Here is a 16526-nt window from a genome sequence, read left to right on the forward strand (position 1 = left end):
CACATTTTTATTTGGTTTGCCGTTTGTGAAGTGGAATGTGCTAATCTATCACCACATCATCCTTTATAAATGCACATTGTTAGTTTAATGATGAGTAACAGTGTCTAGATATCTTCATGATAAACCATTAGATTCATGTTAAAAGGTGATTAATTAAACCAAACATCCAATTTCTACTTCAGTTGGTCCCTTTTTTTAGGGGATTCTGTTGGTCTTCTAAAGAGAGAACGCAGAAGTCGTCCTCGTTCGGCTGTGAAGTCTGTAAAAGCTCCGTAATTCCGTAAATTCACTCCAGCACAAAGTTCAAACAAAATGCTAGGCCCAATAAATGCACCTCACTTAAGTTAGGCCCAGCCCATGTAAAGGCCCGTATCCGCTCGCGCCAATAAAACACGTAGCACAGACAGTCAGCCCGTCTCCTCCAAACTCCCCCAAAACCCTAGCGCGTCGGCTTCCGAACTCCCCAGTGCATTCGGCCGGCGCGTGCGGCTCCCCACACGCCCGCCCGCCCGCCATGGCCGACGTCGACATGGCTGAGCTCCCACAGACCCCGCGCTCGACCGCCGGAGACGATGACCTCACCTTGCTGGACGGAGAGGCCGATCTCGCCGCGGCCATCCTCGAGCGGCTCGGCGGCTCGCCGCGGGAGGATTACCAGCACCTCTGCGCCACCGCCGCCGCCATGGCGCAGGCCGTCAGGGACCAGGGCGTCGACGCCACGCCCGTCGCGTACTTCGCCGCGGCCGCCGCGGCGCTTGCCCCGCTGGCGCGCGCCGGGGCGGAGGGCGCCGACCGCCACGTCGCCGGGGCACTCCTCGCGTTCCTCTCCGCGGCGCTACCGGCGCTCCCCTCTGCGGTGGTGCGCTCACGTGGGCATGAGGTCGCCAACGACGTGGTACGCGTGCTCGAGTTCCCTTCGACGCCCGACTCAGGCGTGAGGGCGGGGTTGAGGTGCCTGGCGCATTTGATATCTGCAGGGTACAGGGCCAACTGGGAGACAGTGGAGCCTCTCTACGCGGTGATTCTAAGGCTCGCTACTGATCACCGGCCGAAGGTACAGCAAAGCGCTCTCAAACTTTTGCTGTGAAAAATTTCGTTGTGTTCCGTGATACAAATTGATATTCCTTTTCACTAAAAAAAATCAGTTATCCTCACTGGGTAGTGTCATTGCGTGCTGCCTGTGTAAATATTATAGCACTGGCCCATTCGATTCATTAGTAGGATAGTCTTGTTGTGGCCTTCAATTCTTGTGAGAAGTTTGGTGCTCACTAGTCACTTCTATAATATCTAGTAAATGACTATGAATGCGAATCTTTCATGGCTCAATACATCACACCAAATTGTTCGAGTTTTTACCGAAATATATATTAGTCCATAATCATTCAGAGAGTAAATCATAGCTTACTTTAATGGGTTGTAGGTGAGAAAGCAAGCTCATTCATGCTTGAGAGATGTTCTCCAAAGTTTTCAAAGACAAGCAATTTTGGTTCCAGCAAGTGAAGGAATAGCAAGATGCTTTGAACGGTTTCTGCTGCTTGCGGGAGGATCAAGTGCTGTGAATACAGGTGTAGCAGAAGAAGGGCCCAAGGGGGCTAAGGAAGTCCTGTATATTTTGAATGGTCTGAAATGCTGCCTTCCTCTTATGGCGTCGAAACCTTCCAATACTATCTTAAAATATTTTAAAGCATTGTTAGATCTGCATCAACTAATTTTGACAAGGAATATACTGGAGATTCTGAATGCTGTTGGTGAGAGTCCAACTTTACAGCTCAAATCTGATGTGTTATTGGACATTATGTGCTCTTTGGGGCTGTCAGTGTCTTCAGAAAGGAAATCAGGAGATGAAATGGCTTCAATTGCACGGCTTTTACATGTTGGTACTAAGAAAGTTTACAATCAGAATAAGGACATATGCATTGTAAAGCTTCCACTGGTTTTTACTTCACTTGGAGGTAGTTCTCATAAACTTTAGCATTTCTTCGTTGGTCGATGATTCTTACATGGCATTACTGTGTACGTAACCTTTTTTCCTTTCAAAATTGCTTGTCAGATATATTGTCAAGTGAATTTGAAGAGGCCAGATTTTCATCTGTGGAGGCTTTTAAAGGTTTAATAGATAACTGCATCAATGAAACCATGGTGTCTAAGGGCATTGCTCAGATCAAGGCTAGACATCAAGGACTAAAGTCAGATCCCACGGTCATAGAGAAGATATGTGCTATCCTAGAAGGCTTGTTAGATGTCCGCTATAGTGACGTTTGGGACAAATCATTTCATATAATTTCTGTGGCATTTGACAAGTTAGGTATGTATTTCAGTGCCTTGGCATATCCTCCCTCATTCATATGGATTGGTTAATATGCTTCAGACTGCATCATGGTATTGATTCTATTATGATGGGAAGCATAGATCATTGTCTTGATGTCTTCATTGTTGATATGTTAGCGATATTGATGATTTGAAGTTCCTAGTCTTATCTGTCACAAAGGCATCATGTTCTTGTAATTTCCACTGTATTTGTTCTTGGACACTGTTGCTTACAAAATCAATTAAATATTTATGTCTCAAAGTTTTTTGGACAAATTGAATTATTGTATATTACTCTCTTAGTTAGGTGCATGCTTCTAAGGGTCATGAGTTTCTGAGCTGATACCTAATAACATTAAAAAGCAGGAGAGTTTTCGGCTGATCTATTACCTGAAGCACTGAAGAACCTGGCAGACATGCAAAACATGTCAGATGATGACTTCTCTTTCCGGAAGCAGGTAGATTTTCCCGTATAAGTGTATACACAGAGACTTCAATCCTGCTTGCTTATCTGCCTTGCCCAGTTGCCACAGATTAGAAATACATGTGTGCTGGTAAAGGACTTTTTTTTTTAATACATCACTGGTAAAGTGCTGAAATGCTGTTTGGGGGGATCATGCCTGCTATGCAGGACTCCCTTTGTCCCAAGAAACAAGCCATCCTAGGAATTCTAGGATAGATTAACAAATATGTGAAATGACCTTGCTTGCCCCTATTTATTAGCCATGTTTAGCGCTAATTGACTGCCACTAAATGGGAGAATAATGACAAGAATTGTGGGACAGATTTTGAATCACAGAATTACCTTTTTTTTATGCGCGTAATACATAATGCTGTGCATTTGCATGGCCTTGTCCTGCTAGAAATTTATCTGGTCTCCGCAAAAACAAAAAAGAATTTATCTGGTCTCTGTATGATTAGGTAATCTCCTGCTTCACATTCATTTGCTTTTATTCTGCAGCTCAATGCATGTATTGGTTCAGCAGTTGCTGCAATGGGTCCAAAGAATGTTCTTGAGATTCTTCAGATTCGGTCAATATGTGCTGAAAATGAATGGATTCTCCCTATTCTAGAGAAGCATATTGTTGGTGCCAGTTTACAATTTTTCTTAAAGGATATTCTGGGCATTGTTAAATCCATAGAGAAAAGCATCAATAAGGTATTATGCATTCATTGAAATTCTGCGCTTTACAAAAGTACTTCTATTTTGAACTGCACTCTTACTATATTAAGAATGCATCAACTGAACAGCTCTTGAAGGATGACAAGCTTTTCTCCGCCAAGAGAGCTGAAGGTTATGTGTATTCTCTGTGGTCTTTGTTGCCATCTTGTTGCAACTATCCATGTGATACTTCAAGCAACTTCAGAGTTCTACAAAGTGTTTTATGCGATACTCTCCAAAACCAGCCTGAATTGCGTGGCATTGTTTGCTCCAGTATTCAGGTGCTCCTCATTGGCTCCTTTATGTTACACTAACTGTTTTGCCCTTCTTAATTTCTTCTATATTTTTGTAACTTGTGGTCTTTATAGGTTTTGATTACACAAAACAAAGAAGCCTTGTCAGTTTCTAGAGAAGAAGACATTCTTACTGACGATGAGCTAAGCAAATCTGAAAGAAGAGCAAAGGAACTCTATACTAAAGATCGGGCAGAGGAAAACTTGAAGTCGATACGTGCTTTTTCATCAAAGCTTTTGGATGTACTTTGTTCTATATTCTTGACGTCTTCAAAGGATGCTATTGGATTATTGCAGGTATATTATTGCTGTGTGCTATTTGGTATGCTCTCTTCTGATTTGTTTCTTCTTTGAAAAGACTTAACTACCCAATGAAATATTGGTCATATTTTGGGGAATTTTTTGTTTTGAAAAGACTTAACTAGCCAATGAGATTCGTTTTCCTGGCTGAAGGAACTTTAAGCACCTAGATTTTTTGGGGATTTTTTTTGGGCTTCTGAAGCTGTCATATAAAGGGTAAATCTATAACCTTGTGTGCCCTGATTGTTGAAGCTTGTTTTTGGAACCAAACTATCATCTTTTCTATAAAGAAAGTCTCCCATTTTGTGGACTAAAAGTACAATTTTCATTGTGTGAGTCTCTTAGTAGTTAAATTATTTGCTGATTGCATTTCAGTTATATTGCTTCAAAGTAGTAACTTGCATATTCTCCCCCTCTTGATCGAACCTGTAGCCTGCGATAAGTGAGATAGCTTCCATATCAGACAAAGATGTTGTTGGCAAGTTCTTCCTTCATTCGATAAGAAAGTTGTTGGATGCCACAAAAGCTGTTAATGAAGAGCCAGTGGATGATAGTTCAATGCAAATCGAAACTGACGCCAACACAAATAGCATGACAAGGTTTGCACGAGTTTGCGTTCTTGCATTTCTTATATATTTGTAGATTCCAGCTGAAGCCTTGTGTTGATCTTAAGTGTTAATTTGAATTTCAGGGCTCTACTATTGGATTTCGCAGCTTCACTGATGCCTGGTTTGGCTGCCAAGTCTATCAATGTTCTATTCAGTTATGTGAAACCTGCAATTAAGGTACATATTATGGTCTAATGTAAATTATTGTTGCTCTTTCCATGTAACCAAGAATCTAATTTCAGTGCCTGATAATTTTCCGTTTTAGGATAGTGACTCATTGATCCAAAAGAGAGCATACAAGGTCCTCTCGATGTTACTTAAGGTTTGTTAATGCTTTCAGTTTTTTCTTCTACTTTAATGAAATCTTACACAGCCCTCCTGCATATTCGAGAAAAAAATGCTTTCAGTTCTTCATAGATAATTGCACATAACAAAAGTAAAGTTCGATTTTTAAATGAATGTTGATTGTTTCAGGATGCAGAATTTGTTGAAAAGAATTTGGATGTCCTGTTGGAATTGATGATTTCCTCGATGCCCTGTCAATTTCCCTCAAAACGCTACAGGCTTGAATGCCTCTATCACCTTATTGTTTACATTTTGAAGGTTGGTAGAAACTAAATACGTTGTTCTGCTGTTTTTTTTTTTTGAGAAATATGCATAGTGAGAGCTGTAACAAGAAATATACGCTTGTCTGTCTGTAGGATTCATCTATGGTTAGAAAGAGGGACATTATTAGTTCTTTCATCACTGAAATACTTCTCGCGTTGAAAGAGGTAACTAAAGTTTCACTTGGCTTTGCACAATTTCTCAATAATATGGCTGATCAGGATGCTGGCCACCTGACCATTTTGCCATGCAGTATTTGTGTTAAATTGTGTCTTACATTTGTACCATTACTCTGTTAGCCTTTTGCTGTATCGTCAACACTAAAACTGTCCTGCCTTTTCCAGAACGATAAGAGTTGAAAAGATTTATGTAGATGTCATTTTAGGAATGTCCTACTGAAAAGTAATACTGCATTACTGGTTTCCTTAATATCTTTTTGGAAAAAAAGCCAGTGTGCAATCACGAAGCTTAGTGTTGGTTACTCAAGCAAACTAATTTGTTCTGATGGGAAAGCTTTGAACTACTTTTGTGTTGCACAATAAAAAGCCATATGATTAACAATTATTTGCTGATGTTTATTGACAGGCAAATAAGAAAACCAGAAACAGAGCTTACAATTTGCTTATTGAAATTGCTCGTGCATGTGAAGATGCTGGAAATGATGAGAGGAAGGAGAGCTTGCACCAGTTCTTTGGCATGGTACCAGCAATTACTTATGAATTACGAGATCACTTTGCTATGTTATGTTCATATACATAATACATATTTATAGTTTGGTTTAACTCTAGCGGATATTATGTTTAGGTTGCTGGTGGTCTGGTCTCTGGTCAAACTCCATATGCAATTAGTGCTGTTGTGACTGGATTAGCTCGACTGACTTATGAGTTCTCGGAGCTTATTGGAATCGCGTACAAGCTCCTCCCTCAGACTTTCTTGCTTATGCAGAGGAACAACCGGGAAATCGTCAAGGTAAAGGGAACATCACAGTTCTAGTTTATTTCTTTACCGCTTTGACCATTTATAGCTTTTGTTAGCTCTTACACTAGCATCAATTTTGTGGTCAGGCAAACTTAGGTTTTGTCAAAGCTCTAGTGGCTAAATCTAAAGCTGAAGTGTTGCATGAGCACTTGAAGGGAGTTGTTGAGGGTTTGTTGAACTGGCAAAGTGATACAAAGAGTTCCTTCAAAGCGAAGGTATATATTGCTACAATAATATTGAGAAAGGAAATATGATTTTTTTTCCCTTCTTGGAGCTTTCTATTGATCCCACACCACATTGTTAGGTCAAGTCACTCATAGAAATTCTAGTGAAGAAATGTGGTTTAGATGCTGTGAAGGCTGTGATGCCTGAAGAGCATATGAAATTGCTCACCAATATCCGGAAGGTAACATCCATTGTTTTATGCTGCATTATTCTCAAACTGCAAAGGTGGAACATTTCTTTCTCCCTACTCCCTTATCTCTTACTATTAAGTACATGCTATATTCAGATTAATGAGCGAAAAATGCGGAAGGCCAAATCTTCTGAGGATGGGGATGCAATGTCTTTGGCCTCGGGAGTTACAAGGTATTATGGGGTAGTTGTGCCTTAATTCAGTTGATGGAAGTTTGCTGTCAAAGTTTCTTAAACCCTAGAAGAATTTTTTTGTTCTGGGATTGACAAAATCGATGTTGTTCGATCTGATCTTAAACATACGCTACCCACAGCTTCTGTTTGCTCAAGTGTCTGGTCCTTGTTTCCTACAGGCAAAGTAGATGGAATCACACACAGATGTTTTCTGATTTTGGAAGTGACGATGATGAATCTGACGGTCCCTTCTCTACCCAGCATACCGTTACTTCTCGTGCTGGATCGAAAGCTTCAACACGGTACGTGACATGATAGTGGCATACTTGTTGAAGTTCTGGTAAGCAACTGAAATTATATTCTTTCGTTGATCCTGTCTAGGTCGAGTCGGAGGCGCCAAGCAGATAAGAGCTTATTGGAGAAGTCCATTGACCAATCGACTGGTGAACCCTTAGATTTACTTGACCAGAAAACAGTGCGGTTGGCCCTGAAATCAGGGAGAAAGAGGGCCACATGTGATGACGACGACGACGAGTTCGAGATGGATCCTGAAGGCCGTATAATTGTGCGTGATGAGTGGGAGAAGCGGAAAAAGAAGCCTGTCTCTCGTGACGACGACGAGGCTGATGGAAAGAGCTCCATCAGAAGCCAGTCCATTAAGAAGAGGAAGACGTCCAGCTCTGGCTGGGCCTACACTGGCCATGAGTACACCAGCAAGAAGGCTGGCGGTGATCTGAAGAAGAAAGACAAGATGGAACCTTACGCATACTGGCCGCTGGATCGTAAGCTGCTCAACCGAAGGTCGGACCGCAAGGCATCTGCGCGCAAGGGCATGGCCAGTGTCATGAAGGTCACCAAGAAGCTTGAAGGGAAGACCGTGAGTGCCGCGCTGTCTTCTAAGCGGACTGGAAAGATGAAGCACAAAAAGAACAAATAAGGGGCGTCGAGGAGACGAGGCGATGAAGCTTCGTGTTTAGCTGGCTGGCCGGTCGTGCCGGAGCAAAATTTTGATCTGTACAGTGCCGGAATTCAGAAGCACCTGTGCTTGTACTGTAGCTCGTTTTACGCGATTTTGTTTTGATTTAGAAGCTCACACTGGGTTTGTATGAAATCAGATTGTTCTGTTTGATGGCTAGTAAAGTCTTTGAAATTTGTTGCCGCCACGGTGACAAGAACCACGGACGCCGATGGAGGATGTGAGGAAGGAAAGCGAGTTAGCGTCGCAAGGTTGGTACAGGATGCTGCAGCGGCATAATCCTGTTTGTGCGCGGCCATGGGCTGCTGTGACGAGGACTGGGTAGCGAAGGGATTGCAGAGGACTGCATGCGTAGCTCATCGTATCCATGACCGTCTACAAACTCAAACAAGTTCACGAAAAAACTCGTTCAGATAACTGAGACAACAACAACAATGTAACCTTTTAGTCCCGGGTAGGTTAAAGTTGAAATCCAATAAGAACCACAAATCAAGTTGGATAGGCTAGAGTTGAAATCCAATAAGAGCCACAAATCAGAGTTCGGTATATAAATAGCTATTTTCCAAGCACTTCTATCTAGGGCTAAATCTTTAGGTATATTTCATCTCTTCAAATATTCTTTTATTGCATTTTCCTATATTAATTTTGGTATTCCTCTACCTCTCTTCACGTTACTGTCACGCCTTAGCGTTCCACTACGCACCGGTGCCTCTGGAAGCCTTCGTTGGACATGTCCAAACCATCTCAGCCGGTGTTGGATAAGTTTTAATTCAATTGGTGCTTCCTCTAACCTATCACATATATCCTCATTCTGGACTCGATCCCTTCTCGTATAGCCACAAATCCAACACAACATACGCATTTCCACAACACTTATCTGCTGGACATGTCGTTTTTTTATAGGCTAACATTCTGCACCATACAACATTGCAGGTCTAATCACCATCATATAAAACTTGCCTTTTAGCTTCAATGGTACCCTCTTGTCGTATAAAATTCCTGATGCTTAGCACCACTTCATCCACCCGCTTTGATTCTATGACTAACATCCTCATCAATATCCTCATCTCGTTGTAGCATTTATCCCAAATATCGAAATGTATCCTTCCTAGGCACTACTTGACTTTCCAAACTGATATCTCCCTCCTCATGTGTAGTAGTGCTAAAGTCACGTATCATATATTCAGTTTTAGTTCTGCTGAGTCTAAAACCTTTTGACTCTAGGGTCTCCCGCCACAACTCCAGTTTCCTATTTACTCCTGCTCGACTTTCATCAACTAGCATTACATCATCCGCGAAGAGCCTACACCAAATGATATCCCTTTGAATGTCACTTGTTACCTCATCCATCACCAAAGCAAATAGATAAGGGCTCAAAGCAGACCCTTGATGCAGTCATATTCTAATCTGAAAGTCATATGTGTCATCATCATTTGTTCGGACTCTAGTTGCAACATTGTTGTACATGTTTTTAATAAGTCCAACATACTTCGTTGGGACTTTATGTTTGTCCAAACCCCACCAGATAACATTTCTTGGTATTTTATCATACGTCTTCTCCAAGTCAATGAAAACCATGTGTAGGTACTTCTTCTCCCTGTAATGCTCCATAACTTGTCTTATTAATAAAATAGCTTTCATGGTTGACCTTCCAGACATGAAACTAAATTGATTCATAAAGATCCGTGTTATCCTTCTCAAACGATGCTCGATAACTCTCTCCCATAGCTTCGTGGTTTCATGCTCAGATAGCTGAAACATCATGAAAATTTAGCATGATAGCAGGGCCGGTTAGACATTGTTTATGGTCCAGACTGTGAGGCGGTGATGACAACCATCAGTCTGATACTCTGATGGACGTTTTGCAAATACTCATTGTTCAATTACATCCTACCAAAGTACCAAGCATCGTTTGGCCCTGATTACTGCTACGACGGAAACAATGGGCTTCAGGGTGTTGGCAAGGGAGGTCGCATGGCGCGTCGAGCTCGGCAGTCTGAGAGCACCAAGTCCGAGTCCAACTGTAGACCCCCGCTACCACCGACTCGGAAAGCAAGTATAGTTGCCAGGCCACCATAAAAGGCAGAGGCACCCTGCGCTTCTCTGATTCTCTCCACCAAAGCCAAAGCTAGCGTTCACCAAACGTTCAGCCAACCAACGCAAGGTCCAAGTCCACAAACCCTTTCTGCTAGGCGGCGCGCTCGCAAGCAGAGCAATCATGGGGATCATCACGGGGAAGAGGCTTCTGGCGCTGGCGATCTCGTTGCTCGCCGTCCTGGCGCTCCTGCTCCAGCCGTGCGCTGCGGCGCGCCCCATCTCCCAAACGGCTACCATCGATGGCAGCCGGAGCCTGCACCTGCCGCTCCGCGGATCGCTGCTGCGTGGCCCGGAGAGCGTCGCGTTCGACGGCGACGGCGCCGGTCCCTACAGCGGCATCTCCGACGGCCGCGTCCTCAAGTGGAACGGGCTGGCGCGCGGCTGGTCGACCTACGCGTACAGTCCGGGTTACGACGCCAAGGCCTGCACCGCGTCCAGGACTCGGCCGGCGGAGGTGACAGAGAGCAGGTGCGGCCGCCCGTTGGGTCTGCGCTTCCACTACGGGTCTGGTAACCTTTACATCGCCGACGCCTACAAGGGGCTGATGCGTGTCGGGCCAGGTGGCGGCGAGGCAAAGGTGCTGGTCACGAAGGTCGACGGCGTGCCGCTCCGCTTCACCAACGGCGTCGATGTCGATCAGGTCACTGGAGAAGTTTTCTTTACGGACAGCAGTATGAACTACCAGCGATCCCAGCATGAGAGAGTAACGGCCACCGGAGACTCGAGTGGCCGTCTTATGAAGTACGATCCAAAGACAAACCGTGTCACGGTATTGCAATCCGGCATCACTTACCCTAATGGCCTCGCCATTAGTGCTGATCGGACACACCTTGTCGTCGCACTTACCGGGCCATGCAAGTTGATGAGGTATTGGATCAAGGGTACCAAGGCGGGTACGTCGGAGCCGCTCGCCGATCTACCGGGCTATCCAGATAACGTAAGGGCTGACGGCAAAGGTGGATTTTGGGTGGCGCTACACCGGGAGAAAATGGAACTACCGTTTGGTCCGGACAGCCATTTGCTCGCCGTGAGGATTAATGCTGACGGAAAAGTGATCCAGGTGATGAGAGGACCCAAGAGCGTGAGGCCAACCGAAGTGATGGAGAGGGAAGGTGGCAAGCTTTACATGGGATCGGTGGAATTACCTTATGTTGCCGTAGTTAGCGAATAGGAGGTTAGATTTATAGCTAGTGCTTTGTTTTAGAATTGTTAATTTTTTTATTTTGCTATTTTTTAGGAGCTTGAATTTTTATTTACATTTCAGTTAAGATTGTACTTAGTCTACTGGATACTCGTTGAATGCATCACGCATGCTATACTTAAATGGTTAATGTGACTACTGTTACCACAGTGGGTCAAAATGCAAAGTGACTGAAATCCAAAGTTAGTCCATAGAGCAAAAAAATGCTCCCAGATTTTTATTTGCGAGTTTAACTTTAGCCATGTAACTGGAACATCACCGTCCAGCGTGAACGTCACAGAACGTAATTGGAGCCACCAGCTATGTAATTGGAACATGAACAGCCGTATTAAGTTCATCCAAAAAGCTCATGCTGTCCTGAGAATTCATAACTTAGAACGTGAAAGGAACTACTTCCATTTCAACAGAGCGCAGTATGCCAAAAGGGCTCTGCACCATGCAGCGATCGTCTCAAGACGTACAAAACAGCCAAGACCTGCACGCTACCCAGTTGTTGCGCGTGCACAACGAGCAGGCGCAGCTCAGCCTCGGCTACAACCATGGAAACGTTTGGTCGGGCAACCTCGCCACAGAGGCAAGTGGAGTGAAGGCTAGCCATCGTTGCAAGGTCCTGCGCCATGGCCACGGTGCTAGCTCTCGCGACGGTGGTGCCTTTTGCTACGGCCACAAAGGGAGACGATCGAGGCGGCATCGAGGGCAGAAGACATGGTCGCCGCCACCACGGCGGCGACATCACCGTCCAGCAGCGTGAACGTCACGTTGATCTGCCAGTCGACACCGTACCCGAGCGCGTGCGAGACCGCGCTCACGTTGGAGGAGGCACGGTCGGCCCGGGAAACGTTTGCAGCGTCCGTCCAGTTCACCATGGCGCGGGCCACGACGGCGCGCTCGCGGCGCGCAACCTCTCCGCGTCCGCGCCTGCCGCGCCGCCGACGGCCATGCACGACTGCGCCGAGCTGCTCGACACATCAGCCTGGCCCAGCTTCGTGACGCGCTGGCCGGACGCGTGGCAGACGCGCCACGACGGCACGACCAACCTCAGTTGGGAGGTTCCTGCGCGGACGGCGGCGGCGACGTGGCCTTGTCCCGGAAGATGGTCTGCGGCGGACCGGAGCCCGGAGGGAGGTCGCCCGGCGCGGCGAGCGCGGCCATCTCCTTCACTTCGCCGCTGGCGCGCGCGGGGCAGTTACAGAGTCATGGGCGAGACAGTGATGTGGCACGGACGGAGGCAGGGCCTGGGCGAGGGGCAATAATAGCCGCAGAAGCCCGATCCAACGGCAACCGCAACCTCAAAACGGTATTTGATTTACCGTCCACCCCGTCCAGGGTTGGAGAGCCCTCTAATTTAGCCTATTAAAATTAAGTATCGAGCTCAACAAAGATTAGATCCTAATATTATATGATTTTAAATTAAAAATAAATAGGATTGAATTGGATTGTGAGGAAGGCGCGTGGAACATGATCCATCGCCACCCCGGGTCCAGGGCGCGCCTCGCGCACGGCGTGTCGCCAGCGCGCCACCGCATCGCGGCCGCTTCCTGCGTCGAAGGATCCTTCGTGGAGTGTCCCTCCGTCCGTTCCACGGATAAGGATGTGGCCGCCGTGACTGCGCCGCTGGTGGTCGTGGCACAGCAAGGCGGCACCATGAGCACGGCGACGGCCGCGCGCCGTCGTGTCGTGTGGCGCATGTAGTTTGCAGCCAAGCTTCTCGTTCGTGATCCGACACAACTAAGAGCGGCAAATAAAGTTCAGCAACTCCTCTCGATCTTCCCTGCCGTGTTGCATTGTTGCAAAACCGCGAGTTGAAACGCCCGTGGGTGGTCGGTGTTTCAGGTACCGTCCTTCCCAGCGTCCTCCGTTCCCCGGCGGCACTGGAGCCCAAAAGTCCTGCAAGAATTCGAGCAGATGGGTATCCGATTGCCGGACCATGGTGTGAAATTTCAGACTCTGAGATGATCCATGGAGTGACGAACGAAAATAGGAAGAAATCGCTTACCGTCCACCCCCAATCCTCCTGAATTTTCAGCTTGCCTGGCTGCGCATGCCGAACCTTGGCACGCCCGTATGGCCGTATGGATTGCTTGCTGAATTTCAGGCTTCGACTCCCCGCCGTTAAGCTTTGCCGGAGCAACTCCAGTCATGTGCTCTGATAATCCAACCTTTGATGCAGAATCCTTTCTGCAGATTTTTCCCACGAACTGTGGATGTGGATTGATTCAACTTCTGAGTTCGCTGGACAGATCATGAGATGTCAATCCAGTAAACGACAGAAAATTGCAAGTTGTGTGCTGCGCTGACACTATAAGATACTGCCATCAAGAATTAAACAAGCTCCCTCTTCGGAACACGTTGCCTCTCTGAATGAAGACACAAATTGTCAGGATCCTGCTATTTCACCGTTCGTATATGCCAGGCTAGCACAATGTACATGCTGCATAATTTGATCCTTTGTTATTGGTTCAGTGTGTGGTGTTCAGTGGTACACTTGCCTGTTCTTGAGTTGAAACGCAGTTCACCTGCTTCGTCATGCCGTCTGTTACTACATTCTGTGCTACTTGGTCTTAATTTTTATTAGCACAAATCAGGATGGAGTAACTGCATCTAATCGATTGGCTAGTTACATCATGATTTTCTTTGGCAGACTTGTTCGTATCTTGACGAGAAGCATAATAGTAGAACGTTTCGACTTTTACCCCGATCTTGCAGCAAGTTACTCCAAATTGATCATCTAAACATAACGAATTAAAAAATTGATCATCTAAACATAACGAATTAAAAAATAATGAGCTCAAACTTCGAATTTTTCTCTATAAATCCACCCCACCTCAACCCATCAGAATGCATAGCCATTCGGTGAACTATCTACAGCAAAATCATCAGCAGACTGCTGCATTTGTAGCTAGAACACAAAGAACAGACACCACACCGGCCATGAGAACCAGCAACGGACCACTGCTCCTCGCCGTTGCCAGGGTGATGGCGGTGCTGTCAACAGGTGCCGTGATCAGGTGGTGGATCCTAGAGGCTATGAAATGGACTCTGTACTCTGTCGCGGCAGGGAGCCAGGGACTGATGCCAATTGCCCTGAACCTGAATCAATAATTTCCATAAAAAAACGTGAATGAATAATGATCATAAATGAATGGTTTGGATTGCTTATGTTGCTGCTTACATCGTCTTCAATCTTGATCTGTGCATCTGTGGTATCTGCCAGCACAAAGCTAAGCAGCAAACATTGTGGCCAACTAAATTATTCAGCACAGAACCGTGTGCCAATGCCAAACGGAAACTTTCGCTGAATTCTGAATTTCTGACAAGGGCAACACAAACCTGAATTCCAGAGAGACTTGCGCTTGGCCACTGCCAGGCCTCAGGCTTTCTTTTGTGGAGGCTTTTTACGTAAGGGCGGCCGGCCGGCCAATCGACGGCAGCAAATTGGTGAGCAACTGTGGATCACTTCAATCTTGGTGAGCAGCCGCGGGCGCCACCGTATTCAAGCGGAACGCGCGGCCGAGTTGCTACGACCCCGAGAGTTTTAACAAGCTTCTGAAGAAGAGGAACAGAGTTTGGTTGTCGCACCAGCCAATCAGCAGTATGACTGGATCTTGCAACCAGCCCATGCCGCCATCTTCTTCGTGTGCTGCCTCGCCGAGCTATTGCCAGTGCCATTCCTGCCTTCCTGGTTGGCGCTGCGCTCTCGATTCTCGACTCGCCGGCGGCCCGGTGCTGCCCGCTGCCGCGTGAGCATCTCAGGGGAGCTAGGGCCATGACCGGCGCGCGGAGGGATGATGCGGCGGATGGGCTCGTGAACAGGAAGAGGATTACTCAGGGGTGCATGGCGACGGGCTAGCGGAGAACGCCGCCTCGCCGGCGGCGGCAAGCGACCTCGCCGTTTACCTGGTCGGTGTCCCTGAATTTACAGATTGCCCCCTGATTTACATATAACCTCGACCCAAAATTTTGCATAAAGACCCAATATATTTACAAATAGGCCCCTTCTTGGGCCCATCTGTCACTCCCCCTCCTCCAACCGCCCAGTCACCGGCGGCCGCCATGGTCATCCTCTCACCTTCATTTCCAGCCGGAAGCTAGATAATTACCCATCCCACTCATCCCACGCTGAGTCTCGGATCAGTTCTCAGCTCCTCTTCCTCCTGCGGCAAGAACATGAAAGCGTCCTGTTCTGTCATGCTGACTTGATTGTCAGGCGAAGTTTCAGCATGACAGAACCACCGCGTCTACTGCTCCAAAAAGTTCATGCGTGACAGCAGTGCCGGCTCGACATTGTTTATGGCCCAGACTGTCAGGCGAAGATCACAACCGCCAGTCTAATGGACTTCTGCAAGTACTCATTGTTCGACTACATCCTGCCAAAGTGCCAAGCATCGGTTGGCCCTGATTACTGCTACGACTGAACAATGGCTTGCAGGGTGTTGGCAACTACACCTCTATTGGTAGGTTCCTGCGCGCGGACGGCGGCGGCGACGTGGCCTTGTCCCGGAAGGAGGTCGCACGGCGCGGCTCGAGCGCGGCCATCTCCTCGCCGCGGGCGCGCGCGCCGGGCAGTTTACAGAGCCATAGGCGCGGAGGCGGGGCACGGACGGAGGCGGGGCCTGAGCGAGGGTCAACAATTGCCGCAGGAGCTCAATCCAACGGGCAGCGGCCGCCATAGCCCAAAGGGTGGATGGTATTTCATTTACCGTCCACCCCCAGACCCAAGGCGCGGCTCGCGGCACGGCGTGTCGCCGGTGCGCCACCGCATCGCGGCCGCCTCCTGCGTTGAATGATCCCTCCGGCCGCCCGCTGCACGGGTGAGAATGTGGTGGCGTCTCTCGCGGGACGGCATGGCGCCGCCGGAGTCCTCATCAGCTGACTGCCGCCGTCGCAGCTCACAGGAGCCGCGTGAGAAGAGGTGCTCCGATCCGGCCGGCGTCACAATGAAGCCGGCGAAGCAATTGGGAGCTTGGGGCCATCCGGCCGACCGGCCGCAGGGAAGCACGGCTGGCCAGGGCGGAAGTGCGACATCGCAGAGATCTAGAGACGATGGAACGAGCTGCGGCAAATTGCTTGATCGAGCGAGCGCCGATGAGGGGCGCGCGCGGCAGGCCGACCTGCAGCTACGGGCGCAGCCAGGTCGTGGACGGCCCTCTTCGGATTCAGAATCGGAGGCGGAGGCAGGGCCAGAGTGGATGATCACGGCCGCACAGATCGAATCCAGCGGACGGAAACGGCCCAGGGTGGACGGTATTTCATTTACCGTCCACCCTAGTCGTTCGCCGGAGCGCCGGAGGTCCGTAGCATCTACAGGAGAATCCTTCTCCGACAGCGTCTGAGGCCCTCAGAAACGGCTCGCCGGCTAGTGCCGCCGTGCCGGACGCGTCCTCTCGTCTTCTGCCATTGCGACTGCCGA

At 47.7% G+C, this 16526-nt stretch overlaps 2 protein-coding genes across 3 annotated transcripts; both read left to right on the top strand.

Annotated features, from left to right (window-relative positions):
* The first annotated feature begins 431 nt into the window (after positions 1-431).
* Positions 432-8017, top strand: LOC101784764 (RRP12-like protein). Of its 2 annotated transcripts, none has more exons than XM_004954079.4 (19): positions 432-1054; positions 1421-1952; positions 2051-2305; positions 2671-2765; positions 3269-3466; positions 3559-3750; positions 3838-4059; positions 4495-4661; positions 4754-4847; positions 4936-4992; positions 5145-5273; positions 5372-5443; positions 5862-5975; positions 6081-6245; positions 6341-6469; positions 6559-6660; positions 6766-6842; positions 7022-7144; positions 7224-8017. In XM_004954079.4, the coding sequence occupies exons 1-19, from the start codon at positions 515-517 to the stop codon at positions 7777-7779; spliced, it is 3819 nt and encodes a 1272-aa protein (XP_004954136.1). In that variant the 5' UTR covers positions 432-514; the 3' UTR covers positions 7780-8017. The 2 variants fall into 2 exon arrangements, with proteins under 2 accessions (XP_004954136.1, XP_004954137.1); XM_004954080.4 differs by having other exon boundaries at positions 2674-2765.
* Positions 8018-10036: 2019 nt separating this feature from the next.
* On the top strand, positions 10037-11086 carry LOC101783021 (protein STRICTOSIDINE SYNTHASE-LIKE 10). Its single transcript, XM_004955185.1, has one exon. The coding sequence runs from the start codon at positions 10037-10039 to the stop codon at positions 11084-11086; it is 1050 nt and encodes a 349-aa protein (XP_004955242.1).
* Positions 11087-16526: the final 5440 nt, after the last annotated feature.

The sequence above is a fragment of the Setaria italica genome, chromosome I, assembly GCF_000263155.2.
Source record: "Setaria italica strain Yugu1 chromosome I, Setaria_italica_v2.0, whole genome shotgun sequence".
Classification (NCBI taxonomy): domain Eukaryota; kingdom Viridiplantae; phylum Streptophyta; class Magnoliopsida; order Poales; family Poaceae; genus Setaria; species Setaria italica.